This window comes from Centroberyx gerrardi, chromosome 1, assembly GCF_048128805.1.
Source record: "Centroberyx gerrardi isolate f3 chromosome 1, fCenGer3.hap1.cur.20231027, whole genome shotgun sequence".
Taxonomy (NCBI): domain Eukaryota; kingdom Metazoa; phylum Chordata; class Actinopteri; order Beryciformes; family Berycidae; genus Centroberyx; species Centroberyx gerrardi.
Window position 1 is genome coordinate 32,164,556 of NC_135997.1, and position 27,964 is coordinate 32,192,519.

Here is a 27,964-nt window from a genome sequence, read left to right on the forward strand (position 1 = left end):
ATGGCAAAGCATAATAGGATTTTAGAGGAAATTCATGTTTCTTCATGACGTGCATAATGTGACACATTTCAACACACAGAAACTGTCTCCTGCCAGTCAGTAAACAGAAGAACTCTCTCATTTTCTAAGTTGATGCATCTTGTCCATGAACCTCTTGACTCGCTCCGGGTCGACTGCACCGGCCCAGTGGCCGCCCTTCTTGAAGTGAGAGCCGATGATCATGGCGTTTGCGTCTAGGTAGCGCTCCACGTTATCGTAGGTCACTCCTGAGCCGATCAGCACTGGAATTCCCACAGACTGGGAAACCTCTGCAAAAGCAACCAGTTAAAACAACGAGATTTAAAAGCATGCATGGTTGTCCTCTGACCTACAATGCAGGCTACATCTGCTGTATCTACCAGTGTAGTTCATGATCTGAGCACTCTATTATATCTGTATAAGCACTTAAACTCAGTTTGCACACATTAAGATAAATTAATAGTGAGTAGTATCAAACTGGTGTAAGTTATATGAAGATAGGGCCATTTAAGGTTTGAGATAAATGAAATGTAACTGATTTCTATTATACTGGTGGTTGTTTGTCTATGATGATCACCAACTATATAACTGTGTATAGGCCTGCTCTATAGCTGCATTATAAGCCTAGTCTATGACCAGTCAAGACTTTATATACATATCCAGATACACAATCCTATATGTTATGCCGCTGAGATTTGTGCTTCTGTTGATGCGTTCGCTCATATACGTCAACACAAAATCTGCATTTGTGTTTTGCAGTGCTGAGAAGGAGCTAAATGAACTGCCTACAGGATGATACACCCAATGGACCTTGGACACTGTACAGGCTAACCTCCAAACTGGCATGTGAGCTCAAGTATCACTCTGTCTGGCCTGTGCCTGCATGTTTGTGTCAGAGAGAGAGAGAGAGAGAGTGAGAGAGAGAGAGAGAGAGAGAGAGAGAGAGAGGGGTGAGGAGAGCATGTTTGTTTACAAATGTATTCACGTGTATGCGTGTCTGTGTGTGCGTGTGTGTGTCTGTGTGTGTGTGTGTGTGTGTGTGTGCGTGTGTCCCATGTGCCTGTCTGGCTTCAAGTGTTACAGTCTTGTCTGTCCTGTCGGAGACTCTGCTTAAAATAGCAGGGCTGCTGTCAGTATTAGTTGCCTGGCTGTTAGAGGGGATATGGTCCAGGGTGGTGCAGACCCATGGCCCCTCCAGAGTTAGTAGATGGAGGACCTGGAGTCACCCTCATCCCAAACCTGGGTGCCTTTTATTGGGCAAGCAGCCAGCCTCACAGCCTCCACAGACACTGGTTTAACCTCTAGTCCTCGTCACCAACAATGGATGATTCAGTGGCATTGTGAATGTGAGAATAGTGACCTCTGCTCATAATGTGTGCATGTTTGTGTGCATGTATGTGTACCAGCATACATGTGGATGATTGTGCAGCAAAATCCCTTGGAAGTCAGTTCATTCTTTCGTTTTTAGGTACAGTAAGTAAGACATTTACTGTCCCGTGTCACAAAATGGGGGTTGATAGAGTTGTTGGTCAATACCAGTGACTCAGCGATTACTTGGCCAGGTGCTGAAACTGAAAAAAAACTCCCCACCCATTGGAGTTTCAAGACACTCTGGCATTTTCAACTGTTCAACAACAGAAGATGGTGTGTGTGTGTGTGTGTGTGTGTGTGTGTGTGTGAGAGAGAGAGAATGAGACTAGGCTTGGGAGGGGGGGGGGGGTTGTGTTTCTTGTCCATCCATGCCCAAAGTAAATGCTAAGCATTCCTAAACCGAGTCACAGAGCACCCAGGCTTCACATGGGTGCCATATTGGGTGACTGCTGAACGCTGGTGTGAATGTAAACCATCCCAACCAATAAGTGATCAGTGAACACTGCTGACAGGAACTCTTTCCATTGAATCCTGCTACCGCCTGCTACAGAGGAGGGTGGCCTCTGGTGGACAGACAGGGGACTGACTCAAAGATAGAGAGTAATAGGTTATCCCAATTTACCCCCATTCACAATGAGCGCATGGTGAATAGTTAATCACATCAATGGAAATGCATCTGTCAGGGCGATCACCGCTTCCACAATTGTCAAACAAGAGGCACTTGAGCTGCCTAATGTCCTGCCATAATCACCATCATATATTAAACATAACCAGTTATACTAATTATGGTCATCAATTAAGCTAATTGGTGCATTAATTTCCAAATATGTCTATGTCAACATATTTGTCTTCACATAACACATGGGCGGTATTAATATGAACTCAGTATCGTAAAGCATTAAGGTGTCATAGCCGTTTCAAGAAAATCTGTTTTTCCTCATTAATATGCTAATTTATGCAGCAAGGTGTGCCAAAATCTACTCAGATCATCTACTCTATACGGAGAACTTGTGGTGTAAGTATGTTGTTTCTATCATGTGTTGTTATTATTGTGTTCACAGGACAGACAGACAGAATGGGACATAAAAATGTATCAAAATTGAACATAATACACTGGAGTGTTTGTGGCCGTACCTCTGAGCTCCTGTGGGTCTGCCTGCACCCCGGTCGCTGTTCCCGTGATGATGAGTCCGTCCGAGAGGAAGAACTCGGCGGCGCGGGCCGTCTCCTCGATGCTCACGTCCGACGTCACGGCATGAGAACTGGGGAAACACACACATGCGTACACACAGGGATGAACTGAGACTGGTCTTAGTTCTGGTGGACAGTGGGCTGAAAACATGGTAAATACACTAAACCCTAAGGTATGATGAGGGACAAGCGGAGCAATGATGACTGACAAGATATTATTTGAGACCTATTCCCTAAATTTCTACATTTTGTATAAGCTTCTTTCATCATCTTATGTTGTTTGTGTTTAACCTGACCAACAGGAGCAACCCACCATGTTTAATTCATTGTATGTGCAAACTTACTTGGCCAATAAAACTGACTGATTGAAAAATACAAGATTTGTCATACCTTGTGATACCCATATACCTGATACCCATAGTCAAGCAACCTGCTTTTGAGCCTATTTCACACATATAAGGACCTTTGATTGCTCTAATGGAGAGAAGTATGATAAAATTTGGATTATTTTTGTCCACTGACCCCAAACTAATGGCATGAGTCTAAGTAGTTTTGCCACTTGCATAAGTATGGTCAGAGAAAATTACTGATATTGGTGCATCACTACAACTGTTGTAATTACAGATAGTAATAGTAGTGTCAGACACACTTTCCAAGTCTTAATTCCACATCATCAAGTTCCCCTAATTCATCCAGCTTCACTGACGATGATCTCACCTGTGCTTCTTTTTGATGTCGGTGAAGATCTGGACGTGCTCAGCACCGATCTGCTTGCGGTACCTGAGCAGGTCGCCAGCACACGCATTCAGAAGGCCCTCGTCTGCCACGTGGGAGAAGACGTACCCCTCTGCCCTGATGAAATCCAGACCTTCAACAACACAATACATAATAATCAGGATGTTAATTAAGTGGTCAGTAGGCACCATGTCAAATGCTGGTAACTTCTGGCTGTGTCTGACAGTTCTACAAGATACTCTGACTGCCAAACTTTGTTCAATCAGTCATTTCTATGATGAAAAACAACATACTATCTCAAAGGTCTTCAACCGTGCGCCATCATAACCCAAAAGTATGCAGGTTTCAGTCCAAACCAAACACTACAGAAGCTAATGTCACTGATCCCCCTCGCTGGTTGAAGGTGTACTAACTTGTGAACTCAGCTGCTGTAGTGTTTGGCTGGTATGAAACCCTGCAGACTCTTTGGCCAAGATGGCAAATGACTGATCTATTCTAGGGATGGGACGATATATATCGAAATTCAATACAAAAATGTGACAATACGTATCGTGGGACGGAAAAATGAATCATGATATTTCGCTCCATTTTACTCTGCTGTAGTAATCACAAATGAGACGCTTGACCATCACAATTTCACAAGCTCTCCATCCAAATTATATTATTTACACTCTGCAATGACAGTTTTTAATTGTTGCTTACATTCTAGCAAGCCAATGCCATCGCTAGAAAGATTTGTGTCAGAAATAAACCTAATTCTGCACAGTCAGACTTTGTAGTCATTGAACTTTTATTTATGACATCGTATCGTGATTGTATTGAATCGTGAACCCCATATTGCATGTTGAATCGTATCGTGAGATAAGCATATCGTCCCATCCCTATTCTATTCTATTCTATTCTATTCTATCCTAAAAGCTAGGCTGCTAAGAAATTAACTTGGCTGATGAATCCAAAAGCTAGTCCGGGCTGTAACACATTTGCATACAATTCACAAACAGGATATTTAGCCTCATATACAGTATTACAGTGATGTAACTGATGCAAAGCCTGATGCAAAACCTGAAGCCAGAGCTACGGCCAGTGCAGGCCGGTTCGCAGCAGACAGTATTTGCACTCCGAGGGGCAGCGATGGACAGAGGCCCCTCACGGCGGCACACACTGCGGTCATGGAGGCACACACCTCAGGGCCCACGGAGAAAGAGTAAGGGATGTCATGCATGTTCTCGATGATCAGACCGTCCTGAAAGAGGGGTATACAAGCAATGGTGATTGTTTTTTTACTAGATCTCTCACAGAACAGCTCAGATACCGTTCAAATGTCTCAGGAATTCGCAGTTGCCCGGAATGCTTCTTTGTGCAGCCACTTACAACCCCTGCATTATGGTAGATCTCAGCCTCTCTGCATGCTTCTTCAATGATGTGGGAGATTTTCATGCCACCTAAAGGTGTGCCTGGGATGAAAGAGCAACTTGGTTACATCTGGGATTACATTGGTTACATCTTGGTTACATCACACATGATGGCATCTGAATTCCACGTTAAAAAACACTGGAAAGACAAGGGTCACTGCTCATTTCAGTTTACCTGGTAAGGCTTGAACATGAATCATTCCAATAACCACAGATTTTAGGCGTCCAAAAAGGTCCAAAAACTTCATGGTCGTGTTTTCCAAAAGCAACCATGTAGCAAAAAACCAATCTTGGAACTATTTTGCTTCTGGGTTAGCATGAGGGTCACGTGACTGGCCAAGGGTCACGTTTGTTTGACTAAACTGTTTTAAAGAATCATCCTCAAAATGGATATCAAACCGGTCATAAAGAAAATGAACTGTTTTATCTTATATCACCCCATCACCGGAATTGAAAACACTGAAAACATTTAAGGCAGAGCAACAGGTTAGTGATTGGAAAAAGTTTTCGTGGATACTATAGGGGGATAGGAGCAAATATGGCAACCCGCAGTGTACTGAGCTGAAAGGACGCCCAGGCCGGTAGAACACTACCGCGCTGGTAGAAGCACCCGCCGGCTAACATAGTTAATTTATTGACTAAATAATACATGCGTCTAGGATGACAGCGAGTGACAGCCATCTGTAAAGGTTGTAGTATGGAAAAACGTCATTATCTCAAAATATTCTAGTCGTGATATCTTTATTTTCCGTTTATTCGGGAGGAATACAGCTCTTTGTTTACATCTGACAGACTAGCCACGCGGTGGCTGGGCGCTTCCTGTTTCAAAGCCCCACCCCTTCAGCTGTCACTCTAACGTTCACGCCCCTATTACCGGTTAAATGTATAAAAACTTATTTTTCCTTTCAACGAGTACACAAAGCATCGACGGTGTCAAACGTATTTACTCTGCATGTGTTACATGGGAAGAAATTGTGATGAATGGAGCTGAAATGAGGCTGTTAAGACTTGCTGAAGTTGGTGGTTTAGCGCCAAGTTAAATCGCCTCCTCCCTGACGTTGATGCCTCAAGTCATCTGTTCCCTAGAAGGCGCCAGCTCAGAGGAACCAGCAGCCTGTTGGACACACACTACCTTCGTGTCAGAGCAGTTATCTAGCAGTTAAGTTAGGCCTAAACATTATAATTCATATTTATTTTTTAACCGTGGATAAGAGTGAACTTCAAGGGCGGAATCTTGAGGTGAGTACATGAAAATAACCAACCAACACGCTTAGTTTTAATTTCAGCTGCAACTTTCCCAGCTAAGCTAATGCTAAGCTACAACAAGCTGGAATATGGATGATGAATTAAAAGTTTGTAAGGCTGTTTTAAAACTTAAATTGCGGCCATGTTAGATGGATGATTGATGTTGTTGCTGTGTTGTAGAGATGGTGAATGGAGAGAAATAAGCGTCCCAGCTGTGCCGGGTTCGGCCATTATCCGGCCAGCCAGCTGTCCAAAGTTGTTGGGGGGAAAATAACCAAGTTCTCAATAACAATATATCGAACTACAAGACTCAGCAGATAATATAGAGTCAGGTGTTGCTCATTGACTAATTTCATGACTATCCTTGCAGTATTTCGTACTTTTTATCGAGTTTTAACATCGCGTCCCATTTCCATTTCCCCGCGCCCGGCTGAGCTGGGCTTTGTCAGAAGGAGGGAGTTCAGAGTGGGGGTTGGGATTGTGTTAATGTGTTGTTAAACTCAAAGAAAATTAAAACACAACACATTTCTCATTCACAGGTTTACTCCGAACTTGAGAGACACGCGTTTGAGTATAATGCTAGGAAGACGGTGAGTTTCAAATTCACTATTTTCATGACTCTATCAAGCGTGTCAATCAAGTGTGTGACGACGAAGTGAAAAGTAGTGTTGATGGAGCTAGCCATCCGGCTAGTTAGCTTGCCGCTACAAGACCAAGTTTTGAGTGTATTCACATATCTAACCCAGCTTGTTAACATTAACGGTTAATACGGTGTATTTTACAGTTATAATGTTCTGCTACTTTGTTTTAGGCAAGAGACGGCATCGAAGTCTACTGCTCCCGAGGCGCCCAAGGAAAATGCAGCACGAGCGAGAAAGAGGAAGGCAGATGTTGCTATTGTAAGTAGTCTGCAAATCTGCCAAGCTGGCTACTGGGTGGCTAGTGACTAGTGTGGCTGGCCTAGGCGCTAACCTTAGCTACAGGTTTTCAATATAAGCCCTCTTGGCCCAAAATATAGAACTGATGTCACTTTGTCAATGCCTGCAAGTAGAACTATTATTTTAACCATCATCCAACTGGAATTGCATTACATATGATGACAGTTATTTTTATTGGTATCCTTGCTGACATTCCAAAACACCTGTTAGGAAAGGTCTCAGTTTCCACCTTTCACAAACTCACAACTGCCATAGAGGAAAAAGAAAGTGGAAATGAATGAGATCTAATCTAGCCGGGCCTGTGAAGGGGCCCATGGCTTTGAACTGAATCGCATTCAAAATAACCTTGTCTCCTTGTTGGTTCCTCAGTATTTACAAGATCCTGATGAGGAGGTAGCAGAGATGACTAAGAAGAAGCAGCGTAACACTGAGGTAGTTATCTCTCCACTCTAGGTCTCATACAACATGCGTCTTACCCCAGTCTTCACTCGCATCTCAGATCTGTCAGGTCCAGTCACTGACTCTCATCACTCATGTCTGTACTGGATCAAATGCAACACTGCTTGTAAATAAGCTTGGTTGCTCAAGTCTACTTCAGCCGCTAATTCACAAAAGAACTACTGACTGGGTGGTTGGGCTCTTTTCAGGCTTTAATGATTACACTCTTTTAGCCATTCTCCTGCATATTTTATTCTCACCCCACCCTCTCATTTTCCTTGTTTTTCATCCCTCTGTCTCCTGTGCAGCTGGGCTGGAGTCCTGACGCTGGTTACACAAGTCCACACAGGTGGATCCCCACGCCTGATCAGGAAGAGGACCAACCGGTTGCCCTGATTGGCACAGGCTTCCCCCACTACACCTTCAACAACATATTTGTCACCCCCGTGCGCTCCTCCCCTCTCCCTGCACTGTGGTGAGTGTTGCTGGTGTGTGGTCAGTTATCTCAAATTAGGCTTCAGTACCCTGAAACCACCCCCATAGTGTCTTCCCTCTAAGCACAGAGTTTTCAAGGCAGCAGGCCTAGGCTTAACTTGACCATTATCAGTAGACATTAGTTCAGATTTATTCAAAATATTCTGTACACTTGAGTAATGGCATATACCACAAGTTCCACAAAAAATAAAATACAGTCTACAGGTTTTGTTGGGTTAAACACCAAGGTGAAGTGATGGCTACAAAATATAATTTGAAACTGGGGTAACAAGCTACTATCCTGAATGCAGAGATTAGATTTAAAACAGTCATACAAGCACAGGTCTCTGATTGAAAAATAGTTTTGTTTTTGTTAATCTTGTTTTATGTACTTCTACAAAGAAAATCCTACTTTCAATGTAATTGATAGAGCCTAGCAATATTACACTATTGTATGTGATTTTCCGTCGTCTGACTTCTGTTAGTTTTGGAAATTCCAACTCTCTTTGAACATTGAAATAAAGTGACAGCCTTGTTTTTTACCAGTGTATCTATGTTTGCCTTCCCTTCAGTTGGGCGAGTAAGGATGTGGTATGGAACAACATGTTGGAGAAGGACAAGAGTTACACCAGGGACGTCAATGTGATGGAGAAGCATCCCCATCTCCAGCCCAAGATGAGGGCCATTCTCCTGGACTGGCTCATGGAGGTCTGTGGCATGGCCTGGGTCCTTGGACCCCAATTCAACACCTCTTTACAGCATTGTTGTTTTAGACAAAGCATAAATGGGGTTTCACTTGGTTCATTTGAGCTGTTTAAGTGAACTTGGAGCATTTAGACAGCCTTGTTTCTAAATCGAACACAATATGTGAACTCAAACCTTTCTGAAATGGACCCAACTCAGTCCTGACAGGGATAGTTTGTATTTAAGTCTGCAGTTGTCTTCATTTGCAGATGGTAAATTGCAAACTCCCAGTTTGCTTCTGGGGCACACGCTGGTTATTGAAGAAATGTAACTTCAATTTGGGTGACATCAGTAAACATCCCATGGTGTAACTGTTACTTAACAGAGTTGTGGAGTGCTCAGTAGTATCATGTAGGGCAGTAACAAACACCTTGTGATTTCTGAACATCACTGTGCTGAAACTGAATGAGCTGCAATGGTTATTAAAATGCCTAGCGTCTCAAAATGAACCACAGTTCACCAATCTGATTTAGCCTAATCGCATTCAATGAAGGGCCTATCTGCTTTATCCTTTTGATGTTTTTTTCGCTCCTCTTCACTTCATAAAGTATAAGTTGCTATGACTAACAGCCATTAAAGGGCTGTGTTGCAAATAAAGATGGAAGCTGTGAATAGAAAGGGATTTGGGACCTCATCAGTGCTGCTGTGAATCACAAACAAAAGTTCTTTCAAAAGAGCACAGTGTGAAGATTTGAGATTGTGTTCTCATGATCCTGTTTGTTTATGTAGTGTGGTAGGCTTAACTATTACATGTTACCAACAACAAAGCATTTGATGGGGTTGACTTGGGAGTGTTTACAAGACCTTTGTGAAAGCATTTTGTGGAAAGCAGCTGAATAACCTGTCTAACTTTTCAGCTGCCATTGTTAATACACAATTTCTTAATGCAAAAGAATGTAAGGGAGGATTGGCACTCCCTAACATGGGCATTTATGATAAGGGTGCAAGAAGAAAAGAAGCCTCTGCTCTACTGTAAACGGTTCGAATTGGAGTAATAGCTACATGACTTTGCACTCAGCCTTTCACGTAGCACAAATTCGCTTAGCTTGTTGGAGAAATGGCAGTCAGCTGAGGAACAACAGTTCAGTCGGGCTCCAGTGAGAACTTGGTTCACTCATTGGCAAGATTTTAGGCAACTATTTCAGCTCACTGCTGCTGCAACTCAGTTTTCCTCTTTAGCACGGAAAGGAAATGGCTGTAGCACATAAACAAACAAACAAGCGTTGTATAGTATTCTTGTGGTCCATATATAGAATGTGATAGCTATGTATTATGTTTCATCTTCAGTATGAACAACTGCATAGTACAGTTTCATGTCCATAGTCCACTCGTAAACGTTCTACTAGCCAAGTACATACTGTGGTTTGCTGTCCTGGTAGTTCATGCACATCAGTGTAGTGATCCTCTATGTGTGTGTGTTTGCATCTATTAGGTGAGCGAGGTGTACAAACTGCACAGGGAGACGTACCACCTGGCCCAGGACTACTTTGATCGCTTCATGGCCACACAGAGCAACCTCTTCAAATCAACGCTGCAGCTCATAGGCATCACCTGCCTCTTCATCGCTGCCAAAGTGGAGGTAGGAAGGATTGGAGCCCACAGTGTGTAGAATAGAAGTATTAGAAAACCCTGTTGTTGTGCACTGTGGCGACTCGGCAGGCGAGGGTGAATATGTTCTTCTCTTTGTGGGTTTGGATCTGGTTGATAACCTTTGCAGCATATCCCTACCCTTTTATCTCTAACTTTTCACTATATGTTTTTAAGGAGAAATGCTAAATACATGTTTATTTAAAAAAAAAAAAACAATTCTTGCCTAAGAAGAGTAGGATTTGATGCCAAACTGGAGAGACAAGATAATGTTCTCACACTGGCACACACTTTTTACTGGAAGTGGATCCTTAAAGGTGCATTAACTAATATATGACCTTTATTGACTTCTATCGGTGACCAGTAGGAATTGCAACAACATTGATAAAACTAATTTCCCCCGCAAATCTCCAGCACAGCGCCCCCCTTGAGTAGCGGTGCAATTGGATTGATTCATATAGGGAGCATATAGGTTAATATTGCCTTCTGAAAAATCTAAAGTTTTTATTTATACAGGGAACGTTGAATGAACACACCCTTTTTTACCTTATCGGCAACATCCTGCTTCACAAAATACACACACACACCCCTAGGATCTGCCCAGTACAAATCACTCTTTTGGCCACTGAGCAGCTTCACAGGAGGATTTTGGTGTTCAGTGCTGCACTCACGGGCAGCTCAATTACTTTGGAAGGGGACGAGGGCATCCACATGGATTTTTCCCCCCTCATCTCTGAGACTCAAACCAGTTAACTTCCTGTCACCAGCCTGCTTTGCTAGCCTTTTGGCTATCACCACACCCTCAAAGATCCATGCCACCCGAAACTGGATCAGAAGTCTCGGTTTGTTCTAATGCTGGTCTCTCTTGTCATTGGTTCTCCCCCTCTCCCAGGAGATGTATCCTCCCAAGGTTCATCAGTTTGCATATGTTACAGACGAAGCCTGCACTGAGGATGAGATTCTCAGTATGGAAATCATCATAATGAAGGTAAAGGACACACGCAAACACACCTCATGTATCCATGAAGTATGTAGAAATGAATCAAATGATTCAGATGGGTCCGGGTTCAGACACATCACAGTGGCTTGGGGTCCTTCTGTCTGTTCGTTTGTTTGTTCACTCGTCCATGTGTCGCATGCAATATCTCAGACCACTGATCAGATTTCAACAAAACGCTGGTAGTACGCATCTCACTCTGCCTCCTGGCACTTTCAAAATTACACTTGGCCCAACGGGGAGACGCTAACAATTACAGGTCACAAGTTTTTTTTTGTAGTTTGCCCAGAGGGGGACTACAACATTTGAGGGGGACGACATGTTTACTGTTGTTTTGATGTATACTTTTGGAAATGCATATTTACACCAAAATGTAGAGTTCTGTTGTCACTCTGTTGTCTGACAGGGGTTGTGGCTGATATTTGTACTTTTACAGCATGTTTTTAAGTTGCTACTAGCTGTAGCTTGCAAATGCATAATAGGACTGTACAAAATCGATACATGTTTTGATCTGTTAACTTGTCAGAAGTTGGATCTACAGGCATTGGTGCTTTTTTGCTCTAACCGTGCAGCCTCTGCCTATTCATCCCCTCTCCTCTGACACAGGAGCTGAAGTGGAGTCTGAGCCCCCAGACTCCAATCTCCTGGCTGAACGTCTACATGCAGGTGGCCTACCTGAAAGAGACCGACGAGCTGCTCATCCCCAGATACCCTCAGGCTATGTTCACGCAGATCTCTGAGGTACACCCCGTTTTTTTTTTTTTTGTTGTAAACTGAGAAAATAAAAAGTGATATGTCTATCCACCTCATTCACTGGTGCTGGGCGTCTTTCTTGTTCCACCAAAATTCTAATTGTGACAGACGTTTCAAACTTATTGGTCTTTTTCTGGTGTGACAAGACACTTTGAGATGTTTATCACAAAAGATTTGGTGGAACAAAAAGATGTGTGGACCTGCTTTGAGGTTTGCACCTGTTTGTTTGTTTGTTTGTTTGTTTGTTTGTTTGTTTGTTTTGTTTGTTTTTCCACACACACACACACACACACGGGAATTGAACTAAAAAAAAAAAACTATTTTGGCATGTTACTTCCAGGTATGTATGTGACATATTAAATTATAATTATTTTTTCATATGTTTTCCCTAGTTGTTGGACCTGTGTATGCTAGATGTCCGCTCCCTCGAGTTCTCCAATGGCATCCTCGCTGCGTCAGCCCTGTTCCACTTCTCCTCCTTGGAGCTGGTGGAGAACGTCTCAGGTAAAAGCACCAGCTCTCTTGTCTGGATAGCAGTGATATTTTTTGGTTGATAACGACAACATGGATTTGTGAGACTATGACAAATGTATGTTGAACCTGGGCAAGTGTCAGAAAAGTACAATCATAGTTTTTGGTAACGTGAACTTCTGTTCTCTTTGTTATTCCACGATATTTCCTGTGTGTTACCATGGTTGTTCAGCCCTGACTGATGCCAAGTGTCTCTGTTCATCTGTCTCTCCCTGCAGCTCTGAAGAGGGTGGAGGTAGAGGAGTGCGTGAGGTGGATGGTGCCCTTCGCCATGGCGCTGCAGGAGGTTGGCGGATCGTCTATGAAAACGTTCACGGGAATCCCCGACGACGACATGCACAACATCCAGACCCATGCCGCCTACCTCACATGGCTGGTAAGTGACACTGACACTGCTGGCTTCCTATGTAGGTCTGTAAACATTGTGGTGGGGATAAGGCACAATGATTTTTGAAAATTGTGTGGAATAAGTTTAGAAATCCACCACCAGACAGCAAACTGTTTGGCCCCTGAAATGGCAGTGTTCGCCAGTGTTGGCATTAGTAATATTACCCTAATTTCAAAGCTGTTAAACAGTCAGTGGCAAATCTGTAGTATCTAAAACATCTAAAATCATTCTGAATAAATTCCTTCCAACTGAAGACTCCAAATTAACTGTACAATAAATAAACTGATCTGATAAGGTGATTTCACATGCACCAAAGATGGAATTGGAATAAAACTCTTAACAAGACAGTTGTATTGCCCACAGACCACTTCAGTTTTGCACCCACCATGTTTTTGACTTTTTCCTGACATCACTTTGTCAAAGTGGCTGAATATGCACAGAAATAATATGTATTCCAACCAAAAAAGTGGTTGGTTTAAAAATGTATTGACTGTAATGACTATTAATTGCCAATATATAATCCTATTGAACAGATTAAGATAAGATATCATAAAATATCACTTTATTAAGCCCCTTGGGGAAATTCAAGATTAGCAAAGGTTTGTACCACCCTTTTCATACCAAACAAAATTTTATAGCAAATGGAATAGTTTATTCCGCTTGAGGTTAAATGAGGCATTTTCGTTCTGAATGGGCTATTCTGATTATTAATGAAAAAGTAGGCTCCATATAAACTCATAGTCGGGAACTTATCACATCTAAAGGTGCAGTTGTCTAACCTTTACCAAAGGCTCACGTAGAGTTTAGGTCTTGGTTATTCAGTCCTCTTTGTTAATAAATGGCATGTATTGATAATTCTTTCCTCCTTCCTGTCCATTGTTCCATCGATTCCTCTGGTGTTTCCATGGTGTTTAATTATATATTGCTTCTTCTGTGGTTGTGCGTGCAGGACAAGGCATACTCTTACCAGGAAGTGGAACTGGAGCGCCACGGCAACTGCCCCGTCCCTTCAGGCGTCCTAACCCCACCCCTCAGCAGCGAGAAAACTGAAGAGATGCTCCGGGTGGACGCTGCTGTGCCTAAAATCAGACCTAGGATCAGCACTCCAGAGTAGAGAAGCAAAAACACTGAAACTTCCATGAGAACAGCAAAATCCTCCCCGGATCTCTACTTACTAGCTATAAGGGGGGGGAAACGGAAGTTTGGTGTGTTGAATATCAACAGCTATGCCTCTGTGTGCAGTACCTATATACATCTGCACAATGAGGTTCAGTGGAAAAGATGGAAGCAGTATGGTGGACCAGGCTCTCATTTTAAGGCCATGCTGATTACACCGATCCAAATGCTTTTAAATCTCCGGGTAGTAGGTGCATGAATATGCGCAGACTTTGGCAAAATGGGGAAACGCTCACATGCAATGATCAAATGGCTTGGATGCCCCATCCTCCCACCCCCCATGTCTCTCTCAAGGAGTTTTATCTACGTTTAACCCTCCAGTTTGGATGAAAACAGGAAGAGGAGGGCTGTTTGGGACAGGACCGCCCAATAGGATAATTATTTTTTTAATAGCATTGTACCCACACGCTTGCATTAATTGCCTACCACACATGCATGTGGTGGTTGTCGATTAATTTTATTTTCTTTGCAGAGGCTAAACTGAACAGACATTTTTAGAGTCTCTGCTTGATTTTGCTTGAGTGTTTGGTTTTGTGTCTTTTTTTTGTTTTTTTTCTCAGATTGATATTTTTAATTACCAGTGGACTCACTTGCCCAAAAAACTATTCCTAGGGTCATCTATGGCTCTGTTTGCTGCTATAAAAAGTGGGCTTTGCATGACGGAGGGGGGAAACAAGTGTGTGTGTGTGTGTGTGTGTGTGTGTGTGCGTGCTTGCGTGTATAATTGTGTGTTTGGTTGCATGTGGCTCTAGTCTTGCCATTTTGTTGGTCAAAACATGGCCATGTTTTGCTTAGGGACCAGTAGCTCGGCTACCTAAATGGACAAGTGAACCAGCCAGGCTTCAGAAGCTAAAATATTGATTGTATTTAACGGTTTGTTTTTACCCCTCCCAACAGGTTTTTTTTTTTCCCACCACCAAAATGTAAGATTTATATTTGACTTTTTAAAATGAAATGCTGCTACATATATTTTCCAATAAAGACAATGTCTCAAGACTGTGTTTTTAAAATTGAACTCCTGCGTCTTGTATTATAGCTTTTTAGTGAAGAAACCATGTGCAATCTTAACAGCCATCCTCTCCCTTTTGCAGGCAAATATGAGATCTGAACATGATTTTAAGTAAGCCTTTCACCATGCCAATGTGGCATATAAGACACTTGGATGACAACACAGTTGTGTGTGTGTGTGTGTGTGTGTTTTTTTTTTTTTTTTTTTTTTCCATTGAACAGGAATGGACTCAAAATGGAGACGTGTGACTCCCTCTTAACAGCTGGCTGACCTAGCACTGCCTTCTCCCTGCTGTTAAGAAATCACACACAGGCTTTAATCCACTAGATGTCAGTGTGATGCTGTCAGTTTTGGCCGTGAGAACACTGAATGCAATCTCGTCGGATCAAGCAACTGAGAAATATTTAAATAACACTTCTCATTAAAGGAATACAGCACAGTGACTAGATCAGATGAAATTAAAAATTAGATATATGTCCTCATATCCAGACCAAGTTCCAGGTTCAACTATCTTATGAAATATTTGTTTCATAGACAAAGTTTGAGGGTCATCTCTAAGTACTTTGACAGGAAAATCATATCATGAAGGCATTCATCATTGTGTTTTTGTGTCGTGGTAAAATGCACGCGCGCACACACACTGTGGCCAAAAAGCAATACGTAAAGTAGGAAACAAATTGTGTGACCATTTCTGAATAAAAGAGAAATGTTTCAACCCAAAAGGGTCTTGAAAAAGACCCTTTTGGGTCTTTAAGGTTGATTAAAATATTTGATGGCATTGGCATGAGTGTGCGGTTATCTTCCTCCTTTAGTTTCAGCATATTTTTATAGCCAGCACCTCCCTCATTGGTGTGTTTTTTGTTTTCTTGTTAGAACCATTTCTGAATAGCCACACAGAAACTAGATCAGCAATCAAACCATTTCTGAATAGCCATACATAAACTAGATCAGCAATCAAACCATTTCTGAATTTACAGAATCAATTTACACAATCAAACCATTTCTGAATAGCCACACAGAAACTAGATCAGCAATCAAACCATTTCTGAATTTACAGAATCAATTTACACAATCAAACCATTTCTGAATAGCCATACAGAAACTAGATCAGCAATCAAACCATTTCTGAATAGCCATACAGAAACTAGATCAGCAATCAAACCACTTCTGAATAGCCATACAGAAACTAGATCCGCAGTCAAACTCCAAGTCTCTGAATAGTGATAGTGTAGAAACTACAATAGGAATTAAAACTTCAAAATCTTAAGTAGCCATATGGGACTAGAACAGGAATCCAACTCTTGCAACTCTTTCTGGATGGCCATATGTAAACCAGATCAGCAAATCATCAAACTGCGAGGTTCTTGTTAACCACCATCGCAGATCTCGACTTGTTTGTCTCTGGTGGTTACTTTTCTTCTCAGTGTGTTGACGCTCGCGACGGCGTTGTTTGCGCGAGCTGAGCGGAGTCAGAACCAGGCCAGACCTCCCTCAGGGCCTTGCCACCATCCCATGTAAACAAGTTGCTTCAGTGTATATTAGCAGACGCTTTGATGTCACCGGCTGACTCAGTTTCTCTTCACTTACTTTTCAATATTTCATCGACTTCATTCACGACGGCGACGTGAGATATAGGCTAGCTGGGATGATCTGGAATACAACAAGGGGCTAGTGGGTTTTTCTGTTATTCCTATAGTGTATGTTGAGCACATACAGCAGCGCACACCGTGATGCACACTAATGCACGGCAGGCAAATTGTGTATGATTTCCAGTTGATCAATTTGAGTTGCCGAGGGGCCAGTTGTGGTTATTGGCCTACGTCGGCCCTGAAGTGCCCTTAAACTGTGAGAAACATGTCTGTGTTGAAAATGCTCAGGGACTGTACTATACATGCTGCTCTTTCTGTCATGCTGTTTAACTGTGTGTCTGCCTCCCTCTTGTGGCTACTCTAATTAAATACAGGACCACTTGATGAACCACAGATCCTCTCACAGGAGCCTCCCTCTCCTTCACTGAGGCCAGAAGGAAGGGGAAGAAGGAACATTAGGGGGGATTTATTGACTTCTTACCAGAATCTGCAAATCTGTATGTGTGTGTGTGTGTGTGTGTGTGTGTGTGAAAACACCTTTTTGCAATGGGCTTTTCGGTCAGATCCAAGGGAGTCAGAAGTAGCTCAGCTGGTGTGTCTGCCATATTCAATGATGTTCCAGCTGAAAAGTCACTGAAAAGTGAATTTGATTCTTCCAAACGTAGCTGTGTAAAATGGGAGACCAAGGTAACTCCGCTTGGAAAAGTTTTATCAGAACAGTATGCATTTTCTACTTCTTCTATTCGTTCGCATTTTCTCATTGTTGAAAATGCTAGTGGCCTACTATCATTCAACTAGTGTAAGCTAAAGTGTTAGCATGGAGCCTACTAACACTCGACACAGCTACGCTAAAGTGCAGGGGTGGATAGTAACACATTACAAGTAACGCACATGAGTAAAAAAGTATTTTTAGTTCCTTTTTTTAAACTGTACTTCTACTCTTTACTCGAGTATATTTTTGAGCCAGTAATCTACTTTTTACTTCACTACATTTGCCATTTATACCTTTGTTACAACTAGTCAGCTCTAAATGTGGGGACTGAGTGTCGGGGGGGAGAGAGCGCGAGGAGCATCTCTACTGCAGATGCCAAGCTGCCAGCTGCCTGGAAGAAAAATAAGCACCACCTGTCTTTTGACCACGATGACGACGGAGCAAAACCCAGAACAAGAGGCAGCTTCCAACAAATGGGTATCCCCAAATGAAAAATGTGAATGGAAAGAAGTTTTCATTCTCTAGTTGATTGACTGAGGTCTTGGTACAGGGAGTAATACTACAGAACAGAAAATCTGAGTTTTAATTAATTGTATTGTATTCGGTATCTACTGCATTTTGGGGCTGTAATAGGTTTAGTTACTTTGATAATGTCTGTAAATACTAGAGTTAAACAGACTTATATTCTGTTTTATAAAGGGCTAAGAAAGTTTTATCAACAAGTGCTGTTTTTTCATTATTTTGCACTGGCACACCCTAAAAAATATTAAAATGGAAAGTAACTTGTACTTTGAGTAATTTATTAACCAGGTACTTTTTTACTTTTACTTGAGTAGGTTTCTCAAATGGTAATTTTCACTTTTACTTGAGTCATTTTTTATGGGAGTAATTGTACTTTTACTTGAGTATAGATTTTCAGTACTCTACCCACCATTGCTAAAGTGTTAGCATGGAGCCCACTATCACTCAACATAGTGTACGCTAATGTGTTAGCATGGAGCCTACTATCACTCAACATAGTGTACGCTAAAGTGTTAGCATGGAACCCACTATCACTCAACATAGTGTACGCTAAAGTGTTAGCATGGAGCCCACTATCACTCAACATAGTGTACGCTAAAGTGTTAGCATGGAGCCCACTATCACTCAACATAGTGTACACTAAAGTGTTAGCATGGAGCCCACTATCACTCAACATAGTGTATGCTAATGTGTTAGCATGGAGCCACTGATCTACCGGGGACCTATGGATGATTTTGGTGTCTCTGTTCTCATCACTTAACAGATAAGTTGACCAATGGGACAATCTCCCAAAAAACTTGGTGTATTTCTTTAACAGAAAGGGTTTTATATAGTGCAAGAAAATTGTTCTTTTAGCTTGTAGCCTACAATAGCCCTTGTTGGTGCTACAAAGAAGCTTTTTAGAAAAGCTTTTTAGACCCTCTCCTGAACTATCACTGTAACTTATCACTCGGAGGAGACGAGTAAAGAAAGTCTGAAGGTTAGACATGAAATAATGATAAACTCATGCCAGTAGATGTCTTGTTAAACTAGTAGTTATAGTCAGTATGTATCAAGATATAACTTCTTATCAACTGGGTGGTGTGAACCTTGGTTTCTGGGTGAAAGTTGGAGGTGGAAAAGGTGAGGGAGAATGACTTTTGGGATTTGACCCAGGTTGTGTTATTGCTGCATGGGGTTAGTAACAAACACACACCTGCCATTTTACAGATGCTCATCTTATTGCCAACCACTAATGGGGCCTACAGCTATGTTGACGGGATAATTGTTTCCCTAAGCAACTATTATCCAACAGCATGCGTGTGCAAGTGTGCCGAACATATCGTTGGTTGTTTATTCTATTATTATCTCTTCTGCCTTACTGTGACCTTGATCTGCATTGTGTCTGCCTATGATGTTAAAAAGGAAGATAACGTAATTGACCAATATTGACCAATTTTCAAAAATCGTGTTTAGTTTGAACGACAGGCATACAACTGAATCAATTATTGAGGTTCATTTTGTCTTGCTTCCTTTCTCATGTTTGCTGGTTGGAGTGCAGAGCTTCCACATTGATAATTGTTTGTCATGAATATATTTTATTTATTTTGCTCATTCTAACTACCGTATAAAACACTAGAAAGTGAACCTGCTTATGCTCAAGTTAGTGTGCAGTCACTTTGCAATCATGCTTTGCTTTCATTCAACTTGCCCTTTGTTTCCCACAATTGTCACTTAGGTCTTCTTGACACGAATAATGTGAAGATTACATTCATCTATCCTTTATTGGATTATGTGACAATAGCATGAATTGGACACAATATTTTCATGTTTTTTCAAGTGAAATGGTTAAGTTTAGGCAAGTAGAACAACTTTGGTTAAGGTTAGGTTAAGGCAATGAAAACAATAGTCAAGGTTTAATAGTCAAAACAGTTTGGTTAAGGTTAGAGTTATGGTTTTGGTCATGGTTAAATAAGAAAAACTCTTAAATAAGAAAACTTCTTGTCATGAGTTGGGAGTTGAACCCAGGTTGTCAGAGTTGAAAGTAAAGTATCTGTGTATGTGTAAATGAATGTGTCTTCACCTTCAAGCAGCCTCTCATTCCTCCGGACCTAAACCTCCTAATTAAAAAGTAGAGTAAAAAGTAGAGAACTCTGACTGTAGCATTGCTTTCTTTCGCTTTCTTGGGATTCGCCTACAATCATTCAACAGCATTCAATGCATTCAAATAAGAGCCAGTTCCGAATCGCATCTGGCTCTGGAAGTGGGACTGGGGCAGAGTCTGATATCAGACACAGACAACCTTTAGCCATGTGCCTCCTTCTCATGTCATACTTAATAAACGGCTAACTGTTCTTATTACCTTTATTTCTAAGCAAACCAGCAGGATGTAATATTAGCCCGTCATTTATGTGGTTGTCCTTGCTGAATCAAAACAAATACCTTATTAAACTGTATGTAGGGATTTGCTATTTGTGCAAGACATATTAGCTTTTGCCTTTCAGTGGGTGTTACACTCCCAGGCATACCAAAGTATCTATATCTTCCCTTATAATGTAGACTGAAGGGGACATATTTGGAGTAAATCTTAGAGCTGTACAGTACAATAGAGCATGTGTGGATTAGGCCTGTTTAATAATGGGAGCACAAAGGCACTCTGTTCTTTTAAGTCTTTATGGGATTTCATAATGTGTGTTTGTGTGTGCGTGCGTGTGTGTATGTGTGTGTGTGTGTGTGTGTGTGTGTTAAACATGAGGGGCCGTTTCCTGTCGATTCTACTCCACACATCCCCGGTTCCTTTTCCATTGTAATTCCTTTAATTAAAGTGATTTTATTCACAGGCACACAGCTGGCACCGGCTACTTTCCATTAGGCATCTGAGTGGACGCCTCGTTCAGTGGGAGGACCCGCACTGGGGCTGCTTCCTATGGAGCGCACAATACTATTTTCATCTCCCAGCTGAGTTTGTTGTGTGTTTTGAATTTATTAATCATTGATTTTAATGTGCCGCCTCTTGACAGTGGCAGCTACCCACGCATTAATTAATTCCTGCTTCCCAGCCTTACAAAATGGCATTTAAAAAACAATGAGAGGTCGGCTGGTGTTTCCTCTGACCTATAAAGGGAAGGCGTCAAAAAGCAAAATGTCAAAATTTGCTTTTATTTGTTCTTCCCTTGGCAGATTTTATTGCCTCCTTTTATTTGATAGAGCAAGATAGAAACGGGGGTTATTTTAGGTTTATTGAAATGATGTGTAAATACAGTTGTGTCACCTTTAATATTCCGCTCCGTCGTTTTGGAAGGTTGTGAAATGCAATAATGTCTCTTTTGTTGGGCATGTTTCCCTCAATGCACCTGCTTTGCATACGGCATCTGCCAGGAACACTCTCAAAGGAGCTGTGGGTCTTAAGTTGAGGATAAAGGTGCATTGCCATCAACAATAGCTAGTCTGTGTTTATCCTTTGAGGTCTTAAACAACTATGTGTACAAAGATTTGCCTTCCGTGAATTGGCGGAAATAGAAAAGGGGAGATTAGATCTTAAATTAAGCATATAGTGTCGGAATTTGAATGGAGTTGGGATTTGAATGCATTTATGGAAGTATAGTCTCTTTTTTTTTATTTATTGAGCAGACCTGAATTGTTCATCCATTTAAATGAGTGACTGGTCTGTGTGTTTGAAGAGATAAAAGCTCGCTCTCATAATCCTTATTGACACTCCGGGATGCGTAAAGACAGCTATTGCTAAGTCCCCGCCGTGCCCTGCCCCATGGAAAGGGCCTCATCCCTATTCACACTGGGTTGCTTAATGCTAAAGATTTCCTGACAGATTGCTTTCAGCAGATTGATTAGCACATGTTGCTAGAGAGCGAACTTCCCAAAGTGTGTGTGTGCGCACCCCCAGAGCGAGTGGGAGTCATGGAGTGCTTATCGCATGCTTCAAAAAGCATTCCAGCTAAAATTTAAAAAAAAAGAAGCAAACAACCACCACAGTCGTAACCTGATGGCATTTAGCCGGCGCCCCGCCGAGCTTCTGCACAAAAACACGAACAGTGCTGACAACTGCAAAAGATAATACACCAGCTCCTCTCCGCTCACCTCCATCAAACTCTAAACGGCTGTTATGTAGGAAGCGGTAAATAGATACACACACTCACAGTGGATGCCACGGAGTGTGCACGTGCCTCGCAAACCTATATCTGTCTCCCACACACACACACGCACACACATACTCTTTTCAAAGTATAACAGCTGAGCAATTTGGATCGCAGCACAAAGCCCGACCATCTGATATGCTCAGATTTGTAAGGTCGTGAACCATTTTTAAGAAGTAGCTGCGAAATAATCTGCCGTATTGCTTTGATAAGGAGTGTGTGTGATGAACTGGGGGGCGTGCGCGTGTCCGTATCATCCCTGTGCAAGTGCATGTGAGGCCTCTGGCTCAGCCGTAGTACAAAGTCAAAAATAAATCGTTCCCATGCAAATGCGCTGTTTGACACGTTCAATTAGACCCTTGTGAAGAAAACGATTGGCGCTTTGAAGAGAGACAGTTCCCACTGTTAGTGCACCTACGAAGCCCTAAAGCGGCTTGGCCTTTTCCCTCCCTCCCTCCCTCCCTTTCTTGCCCTCCACCCTCTCTTACAGCCTTCCCCTCCCCGCCTGGCCTCCGAAGGAAGAGAGAGAGAGAGAGAGAGATCCATCGATCAGTGGCGATCGTTGAGCGCCCGCCCCGCCTCCCGCCTCCTGCCTCCTGCCTCGCATTGTTTTTATCTCGTCTCTCAACCCTGTTGCCATGGCACTGAAGATGGCACTTCAACCCTTGTGCTTAATGATCTCTTGGATGATAGCCTACTTGTCAGGCATTCATGCCCTGTTCTGTTGAGATGAAGACAGAGAGGAATTGGGGGGAGGAGGAGGAGGGGTGGGGGGGGAGGTCATTTTATTCGGAACATTTTATTCTAAGCTTAACTGGTAGTGAACGTCGTGCGGGGTTATGGGCTACTTTCCAAATGAGCTCTTTTTTTTGTGGGATAATTTAAAAAAAAAATGGTTCATGGTTTTTTTCCCCCCTCATCCTGGCCGGCCGGACGCCGCTCTCAAAGACGGACATTCTGAAAGAGGGAGAAACCAATTTGCATTCATTTAGTGTCTCCTTTGTTTTGCAGCATTACTTTAAAAGCCATCCTTCTCTTCTGGCAGTTCAGTGCTGGGTGAGGGATTACCGCTCATATAAATAGCTGCCATTGATTTGACTAAGAGACTACTCTGTGTCATTATGAAGGCAGAAAATCCTAATTTAGAAATCGGAACAAAAAAAAAAAAGAAGAAGAAGAAGAAGAAAAAAAACGAGCCGAGCGTTCAATTCAATTCGGTAATCCGCCATATTGCATGAAATCAGGGGTGTCGCGTTACAATGCTTGATTTTAGTCATTGCTGTGATGGAGACAAAGGTAGCGCCTGGAGCCATCATGGCGGAGCCACTCAGTAAGGGAATGTGTCATTTTATTATGCCTTATCTGGCAACCTCCCTCTGTGCCGCGCCATGTGGAAGGCCTGCGCGCCCGTTGTAGGGAGCGTGCGCGGCTTTGAAGGACGAGAGTTACGGCCGCGCACGGCCATTCCACGCCGGTGACAAGTGAATAATTAACAGTGAATGTGTGCTTTAAATGTATTCCGGTGCAAACACAACAACAGCCTTCATCCAGGTATTTCACATCTGCGCCGCAGACTGCGATTCGTTTAATGCGGCTCTTCTCCCCCCACCCCCCCCACCCCCTTTTTTTTTTTTTTTTTCCATTGGGTGTAGCAATCGTGCCTAATCACATATGACTTCGGGGAGATGATGTGCGCTACAATGCCCCCCCCACCCCCCGTTATTTAAATATGGAATCAGGCGGTCTCACCCAGTCAGAGACATTAGTGACTGCTTATTGATTGAGATTCCCGGAAAAAGGAGAGATATGTCGGCTCGCCCCCCCCCCCCCCCCCCAAACGCCGGAGCGGGAGCCGTTCGATCACATCTGACCTATTATTCATGTGTGGCAAAAAGAGAGGGTTGATGGTGGGGGTTTGGATCGTGAAGGGAGAGAGTTGTTGCTTTCGTCTTTTGGCACGATTCCCTCAATGTTTTAGCGATCACACGCATCAGAGCGGCAGGATGAATCGCTTCGAGTGGTTTTGTGACTGTTGCTCTAATGGATTGTTTTCACATGTCCTTTACATGCTCTTAGATACAGGAATGGGTGAGGTGTCAGGCTGTTTAGAACTAGTCATATTTCCTCAGTTCAAGCCCTATTTTTATCTCAACAACAGTTCTTGAACCCGTCGAGGGAAAGGACCTGTTAACTTCTCTGTGCACTTGTAACTTCTAGGTGTAGTATTAATCTCATACGTGTAGGTCTGGTGACGCCGTCCAAATATAGCCCCGGCCTAAGTTTAGTTAAATGTGTCGGCTTGTGTTTCGTCTCCCGAACGCAGACAGGCAGCAACAGGAAAGAGACTTAATCCTCTCCTCCCTCACAAGAACAGAACACAATGAAAAACACACTCCTCGTTTTTTTTTTTTATCTGCTTTTATCTCTCCCTCCCATGCCGGAGAGCTTTAAAGAATCAGCGTCTTTATCTCGCCCCACTCCCCATAATGCAATCGGGGCAAAGGCTTCCTGTGTGTCATAAATAAGGTATTGAAAGGTCCAATTGAATTAAACTAAAAGAGATCTGGGAAGAAATGGGAAGTACTCTCACTTTTTTTCCCCTCTCGTTTTTTTTTTGACGGCGGGAATTGCTGTAAATTGACACTGAAAATGGTCCGTCTCGCCTCAGCCGCCCCCCCCCCACCCCACCCCCACCCCTCGACCCAAACACCCCCCCCCCCCCCCCACCCACCCACCCACCCCCCCCGGCCGGCTCCATACGCCCCCTCAGCGCAGTCGGATAACGTGCATATTAACGGGCTCTCGGCAAATTGTGTTGAAATGGGACAGAAATGCAGTAAATGAGATATCCATCGTCTAGCAGATAGCATTTCCCCTCATCAGAGCGGCTAGCTTGATTTCCTCCCCTACTGATGCCTGATGGGTTTATGACGTAGCCGGGCCAAATTAACTGACCTTGGCCTCACTGAGCCCCCCCACCCCGCCAACCCCCACCCCCTCTACTGCACCACAGGCAAAAAAGATACCTACAATCCATAGAATCTAGCTGTTTGTTTCATTGTACAAAGGCATGAGATAGACAAGGAAAAGGATGGCTTACCCACATTTCAAAAGTGACATTTTTGAGTCGATGGTAATCAAAAGCAAAGATTACTGCGAATTTAAGGCAACAAAGAAATACTTCAGAGCTTTGTGTGAAATGTCCCTTTAAAGCTAGAAGTTGATTTGAGAGAATTGCATCAATTGAGAATTGTCAATGCTATTAGAACCATTTCAATGCCAGTTTCATATGTGTCCAGGAGACCGGCCCATGCCAGCTGGTATTAGTTACATTTGTATCAGTTTGACTAAGTTTTCTGAGCTAAAGAAAGTGCGGAAGCGCTCGTGAATTTCCCACTGATACCTGTGAAATGTAGGTTAGATGTTTCGCGGAACTTGCATCAGTGTTTAGTGGTTGTCATTTCTGCTTTAGCACGGCATTATGGGGATTCTCTTCCTTCGAGTGGCAACTGTCAGGGAATATTTTGGTGCGTCTGAATAAAGAGAGATGCCTTGAATATACATGCTATTAATAATTAACTCCGTGCTTTATTCCCCTTTGAAAGTTATTATGCAAAATTAATATTTCATACGGGTACAGGCCTTACATGACAACTGCGCTAAGACAAAGGATAGTAATGGCACAAAGTTTGACAAGTCTGTCTGGGCTTGCCCTAAAATCATTGGCCTTCATCTTATATTTAGCATTCAAGAGACGCCATGAGATGAATCTCTATTTTTGTTCAATTTCCTATTCATGAATTCTGTTTTCCCACCCTATGCGCAAAACATGAAACGTGTTACATTTGGAATCAAGATGCACAGTGGTAGGCTTTCCATTTGGAGATGGTAGCTGTCATTAGCCCATTACGATCCGGGACCTGCTCTTCTCCTCCGTCGCTCTGAGTCCCGCATGAGTCCTTCACCCTCAGACCCTGAAGCCACTCGGAGGTCTCCGGGGGACGGGATCCGTTAGCTCGATGGCAGCCGCCCCACCTTCCCCTCTGTGGCACTTGAGGAAACGCTTTGCCATCCCATCGTATCGTGGGCTACAAATGTCTGTTGCCGGAATGAACTTCAGCCTGTACATATTTGATAGTAACTCTGATTTTTTTAAAATTCTCTGCAGCCTCATATCAATCTGGGAATTTGAATAGAAGGAAATGTCTCATAGTAATACTCTGAGATCAATTGGATTCAACTGTCGCCTTTGCGATTCAATTCGTCTCCTTGCAGATCTGCAATAAAACACTCGATGATGATTGCTTAATAATAAATTATTTAAATCAATCACGCCAATCATACATTGAAATTATTTGTTATTTTGCCTAGACCGTCTCCGAGGAAAATACTTATCAATTACACCTTGATTATCACTGGGTGCGATGTGGATGAATTCTTCTGCAGAGATCGACATCTTAGCCCCAAATTTAGGGGAGGTCGGGGTCAGTTGCGACCGGGGTTAGTTGTATCACCTCCATTTTCTTCAATCAGGAGCAAGGTGATGTCATTGATTTTCAGTGTTACAGCTGTCCCCACGGGGTGTCACAATTTACCCCGACACGGGATTGATCGTGACAGTCTGAACTATATCAAAGTAAAGCTGTCGAGCTCCATAGACACTGAGTTACAGCTGATGATGGCTGCAAGAAATACATCCTTGCTGTGTAGAAGCTATATAGGCCGCTAAAGGCAGAGGAGCCGTGATTGCGACACCTCTCTCTTCCCCGTTTTGTGTTTTCTCTCTCTATCTTTTCCTTCACCAACTTTCTCTCTCTCCCTCCCTCTCTCGGCCCCTTTCTCTCTTTTCTTCTCTTGACTCTCTTGTCTCATGATATGCCACAGAGAGACACAATTATCCACTTCATTTGAGTCGCGGTGCTAATGGTTGAGCCTGGCCTCTCGGGGTGGGGGGTGGGGGGGGTGGAGGAGAGGAGGGGGGGTGGGATAGGTAGCAGTAATTGTAAATGGTGTAATGAGTGTGGAACGGCCACGGTGCAGCTCTCCGCCATTACAGGCGACCCGCCGCTGACCTCCCCCCCCCCCACCCCCCACCCCCTCCAACACCAAACCCACCCCACCGCCACCCTCACCATACCGACAACAAGTGAGCCCCCCCCCCCCCCCCCCCCCCCCCGGGCTTCAGGGTTCAACAGAGACAGAGGAAATATTTAGCCTCACAGACCATTACTCCCAAGTGGTTTGGCTGGTTTCGCTCCGTCTTGCCTCCTTCTCGCCAGGGTGGCCCCTCACCCGCTATTTCTCTTCTCGCCTAATGTTACGTTTCTGGTTTTTGTCCCGTCCTTTTTTCCCCTCACAGATCAACTTTTACCCCGTCGCACAGGACCGTTTTCGGCATCGGCACCAAGAAATTGGTCATCAGTCCTCCTCGAGCCACGTGTTTGTTTGTGCGTCTATCTGCTACAAGTGATATCTCCACTGATGCTGCTGATCGCAACCGGGTTTTGACAAAGATTGGGAGAATGATGCATCTCATGACTCCGATCTGGGGCGCTGCAATTACATGTCAAAACAGGTCAAAGCCAGACATACATGTTAGTGACTGGGCCAGAGAAGGACTGCATCATTTGTGGGGGACGAAACGCTGTGTGTGTGTGTGTGTGTGTGGGGGGGGGATGTCATCTTTAGAAATAGTTAATCTGTTTTTCATGTTTTTCATGTTGTTTTCAGTAAAAAAAAGTGAAAATTGTACTATTTGTTGTTTTGCCAAAGTTGTATTTGAATAAAATGACACCTCTGAAACGGGCCAGTCAGAACACAATCACCTTACGTTTGGGGTGGATCCTTTAGCACTGCCAGCCAATCAGAGTAGTGGCTCTTTCAGGCCCCAAAACAGCCTGTAGCTCTTTAGGTGGGAGCGGGACACTAGAGAATAAATTACTAAAAATATTTATAAATTACTTTCACTTGACAAAACTTCACAGGTGTGTTTCTTAGACTCAAA

General features: G+C 43.1%; 3 protein-coding genes across 3 annotated transcripts in view; 1 reads left to right on the plus strand and 2 right to left on the minus strand.

The window, feature by feature from the left end:
• The window catches only part of LOC139920735 (protein C19orf12 homolog), a 252,531-nt gene that overhangs the window by 13,085 nt on the left and 211,482 nt on the right, over positions 1-27,964 (minus strand). The window lies entirely within an intron of this gene.
• On the minus strand, positions 118-4,975 carry LOC139920742 (uncharacterized protein F13E9.13, mitochondrial). The gene is made up of 6 exons (XM_078285145.1): positions 4,903-4,975; positions 4,687-4,769; positions 4,378-4,558; positions 3,298-3,448; positions 2,524-2,651; positions 118-308 (listed from the first exon to the last, which is right to left on the minus strand). The coding sequence occupies exons 1-6, from the start codon at positions 4,973-4,975 to the stop codon at positions 118-120; spliced, it is 807 nt and encodes a 268-aa protein (XP_078141271.1).
• ccne1 (cyclin E1) lies at positions 5,831-14,953 on the plus strand. Its single transcript, XM_071913146.2, has 12 exons — positions 5,831-5,966; positions 6,512-6,562; positions 6,784-6,871; positions 7,280-7,342; positions 7,657-7,823; positions 8,395-8,530; positions 9,999-10,145; positions 11,046-11,141; positions 11,757-11,891; positions 12,296-12,407; positions 12,653-12,810; positions 13,772-14,953. Exons 2-12 carry the CDS (start codon positions 6,549-6,551, stop codon positions 13,934-13,936), a joined length of 1,281 nt encoding a protein of 426 aa, XP_071769247.2. The 5' UTR covers positions 5,831-5,966; positions 6,512-6,548; the 3' UTR covers positions 13,937-14,953.